Source organism: Mesitornis unicolor, unplaced genomic scaffold, assembly GCF_000695765.1.
Source record: "Mesitornis unicolor isolate BGI_N332 unplaced genomic scaffold, ASM69576v1 scaffold43195, whole genome shotgun sequence".
NCBI classification, from domain to species: Eukaryota; Metazoa; Chordata; class Aves; order Mesitornithiformes; family Mesitornithidae; genus Mesitornis; species Mesitornis unicolor.
Window position 1 is genome coordinate 23,585 of NW_010184258.1, and position 3,849 is coordinate 27,433.

At 44.4% G+C, this 3,849-nt stretch overlaps 1 protein-coding gene across 1 annotated transcript; it reads left to right on the forward strand.

The window, feature by feature from the left end:
* Window positions 1-764: 764 nt before the first annotated feature.
* LOC104540573 (leukemia-associated protein 7 homolog) lies at window positions 765-1,226 on the forward strand (the record flags this gene model as incomplete). The annotated part of the gene is made up of 1 exon (XM_010184409.1): window positions 765-1,226. A coding segment is annotated over exon 1 (462 nt), but the record flags the coding sequence as incomplete, so codon positions are not given.
* Window positions 1,227-3,849: the final 2,623 nt, after the last annotated feature.

Below are 3,849 nucleotides of genomic sequence, written 5' to 3' on the forward strand. Positions count from 1 at the left end.
GTTATTTCAGGTGGGGCTCATTCAGCCTTCCCGTTTCCAACCCACTGTTTTCCTACTTGAATTTTTTTTTCTTTTTTCCATGCTCCAAATGCGGTACTGTCAGCTTGACAGGTTTGGATGCATTTGATGCATTTTGGGGTTGTGAATAATAACAGTAGTAATAAAACTGAGGGTAGGCTGAGAAGTTTCTACTTATCAGCAGCTGTTGCTTTTTGGTGGAAACTCTGATGGCTTTTCCAGTGGTCTCTGCCTTTCAGTGTGGGTGTAACTGGGAGGCACCTGGCACGAGATGCAGGAGCATCAACCAGATCCGCACTGAACATCCCTAAAACCGGGAGGGGTTTGGAACAAAAGGTTTTGCTCCTGGCCCTTTCTCTACTTTTAAATTACACATCAAAACACGTTGTAAAATCCTTCAGCACCAAACTTTATGGTGCAGCCTCCAGAGGACTGACTCCATGTGTACCTCACCCCCTGGCATGGGCCAGCCTTGGCAAGCTCGCTCCCAGCAGGGACCACGGGAGGATTTACACCACCTTACACAAAAGATTCGGTGGCCCCAAACTTTGCACCTACCCATTTGTCCTTCACAGGGATCTGCAGGTTTCAAGCTGCTGAACTGGCCCAGGGGAGCTGGAGAGGTGGGTGGGGTGGGCGACCACACACCATGGGCCAGAGATAAGAGGGAAGAGGGAGGGAAGGGGCCAAACTGGGTTTAAAATGCTGCACCCAGGTCTGGAGTGGAAGGTGAGGTGGGAAGGCTGATGGCTTGTCCAGCTGCTCTGCTTGTGTCCATGGGGCACCAGTCAGGGGCTCTCCAAACCCTCCGGACTGCCGCAGCACCCCATCATCCCCACAGCCTCCAGCAGCCTTCCCACACGCAAACCCTCAGCGCTGGCAGGTCTGGCCCAGCTTGGCACAGCCCAGGAGAGGAGATGGAGGTGTTCAAGCCTGGTCGGGCTCAGGAGCTGGAGGAAGAAAGAAAAGCCCCAGGGAAGAGCCCTAAGCAAGGAGACGAGAGTGGAGACCTGGCTCCTTTCAGCCCAGGTGGGCTCAGGCCAGAGAGGCCAGCCCAGCCAGGGCTGGTGAGGCATGAGACACTTCGAGAGATGGCTCTGCACAGCAAGCTGTCCCGACTGGTAGAAACAACTTCCCGGCTTCTACAAGTAGAGCAGACTCTCCTGCTACCTCTCCTACAGCAGCATCCTCTTCCTCTCCACCCAAAAGTAAGTAAGAGAGAGACAGAAGGACTCTTATCTCAGGCTCTTGGCAGAAAGGCAGTGGGCTGCACCCATAATTACATACACTGAGTCTTGCCATGTGGACTGGAAGAGTTTAATTCACATTAATTTGCAGCTGAGTAATTTAACCCTACAGCCTGCAAAACAGAAAGCTACTGACAGTTCAGTGTAGTTGCATCACAGGGGTTCAGGGGATAAAAACACTTTTTGGCAGAATGACATAGCTTACTGACATGCTGCGTAGCCTGGAAAGATTATTTAGAGCTTTTTCAGAAGCCAGATTTATATGTCTAAATTTCTTTAAATACCCATAAAGTCTTCAACTATAAAGCTATTCTCTGATTCTAAAAGAGCCAAAAAACAACACAAAATGTAGAGATGACTGGTAACCTGTAAGTGAAACATGACTGAGCAGCAGAGACCGTGGCTGTTCCAGTTTGACACACTATATATCCAGCATATGAGACCCAATGAACAGATCCCTGAAAAAAATCCTCAGTTTTCCAGAGAATACAGTGGTTATGCATATTATCCCAGTAAGAAGTCTAAGAAAAAGCCTAGACATAGGCTTGCAATTCTTGAGTTTATTTATTGAAGTCCAATGTGTCTCCTATGTCTTGTTTTAAGTCATTTTCCTTTGGCATTACCCAAAAGCTCTTTACCTTACCATGAGTCTTGTGTGTACCATGTAGGACAAGATGGCAGTTACCCAGTTTTTAGTGGCAAAGGTGCATGCCACAGAAACCCCATTGGTAGTTCACACCAATGTCTGGGCCAGCTGAGATAAAACTAGAATCTGCTCTTCTACTTTTATGCCAACCTTCCCAGCACAGACCAGTGCAATGTGGGAAGCTAAGGGATACTGAATCAGCAAAGATATAACCACCTAACGTCTCATCTGGTGAAGAAATATTTGTGAACAAAATGTTGCTATGACTTCTGGTTTCTCAATATCATGATGATGGATTTGAGATATTGCAAGATTCTGTTTTCATATGTGCTAGATTAATGTACTGACTCCAGCTGGCTTTGTGATTATTCGCAATTTGTTAAAAATCAATCCAGGCTATCTCAAGTCAAGATACAACTCACTCATAAACTCAGTCACCAAGAATCAGAAGGAACCTTCAAACCTTTGGGTCCAAATATTTTCAGTCTCCAGGAATATCCATCTAAGAGTCCACTAGGAATAAATACACCTAGAGATGGAAGGGGAAATATTGGAAGCTATGCATGACATAAAAAGAGTGTATTAAAAATAAAACTAAATTGGTAGGCATTATTCTTCAAACATGAGAGTACAGTGACAGGTTGGACTGCTGCAATACCGATTTTCCAGTAAGACTTCTTCATTGCTCATAATTTAATAAACAAGGCTAATGACATTTGTTTTTTGTATAAACAAATGCTAGCTTGATAAAATACAGTCACCTCAGCGAAGGTTTTATTTTCTTCCTCCTCTTTCCCAGAACGTCTTTAATATCTACTTGCATGAAAGCATGTGTTTGGATACCACTGGGAATACAGTTTACTTTGGATTCTGATTTTCCTATTCTGCTTGAAGCTTAGTTAGGTTTTTTTTTCACTGAAAACACATTATCATGGCCCAGTGAGCTCTGGGACTTTCCCCCTTCCCTTCTGCAATGAGGTTACATAAATTCTGCACTAGATTTCCTCAGACCCTGCATCATGGATAACTGACCCCTTTAATTGTGAGTAGTTTCACTGCTGCAGATTTGAAGTAATTTGAATTCCAAGGGATCGATTTATATTATAACCTGTTCATAAATTCAGATGAACACACCCTTAGAAATAAACTCTAAACCAATGAGTTGGCCAAACTCCCTTCAAAATGGCAATCCTTGGTAGCATGTCTTTTCACTGTTTTTGAAGGTCAGAGACACTCACTCATGCTAGAAGTCAGTATTTGACACTACTAATTTATTGCTATAGTTATGTCTCTTTCAGTTCCTTCTTGACAATCCTGACTTTCCTGCTTTCCATTTGTGTTGGGGTTGTGCCTTTTTTTCCTTTTATTGGTTTATGGTATCTGTATTGGTTTATCAGCTGAACTGGTTAAATAAAACCTCTATAAAATGGTCCCAAAACAGATAGACATAGATTTGAGTAAAAAATAAATTCAGTGAATGGGAAGGACCGAAATAGCCCATCTCATGTAGGTACTGGGGACAACACTTTCAGCTACGCCCCAGTGCCTGTTAGACGGTGCTAGTCCTCAGCAATTAAAAGGTGGGTGTTAAATTCTAATGAAAAGTCACACCCTCACAAGAATTTGGAGCAAATACTTTGCTAGCTATGGCAAGTGCTGTTACTGATTTTGCCTGCAGTACCACTGTAAAGTTACTGCTCAGCCAAAGGGTCTGCAAGAAGATGGGGAAAGGCGAGGGGCCTCTTTCCCCCTGTCCTGGGACCTGGGAAACCACATCACCCCACTGCCTAACCAGCTGCTTACTGGCATTGCACCCACAAACAAATCCCTCACGCTTTCTGCCTCCACAAAGACGCCCTGTAATAATGTCCACGTTTTCTCTCTCCCCTAATTACACACTGCCAAGGTGAACAGAACGGCCTTTTTTTAACAGAGATC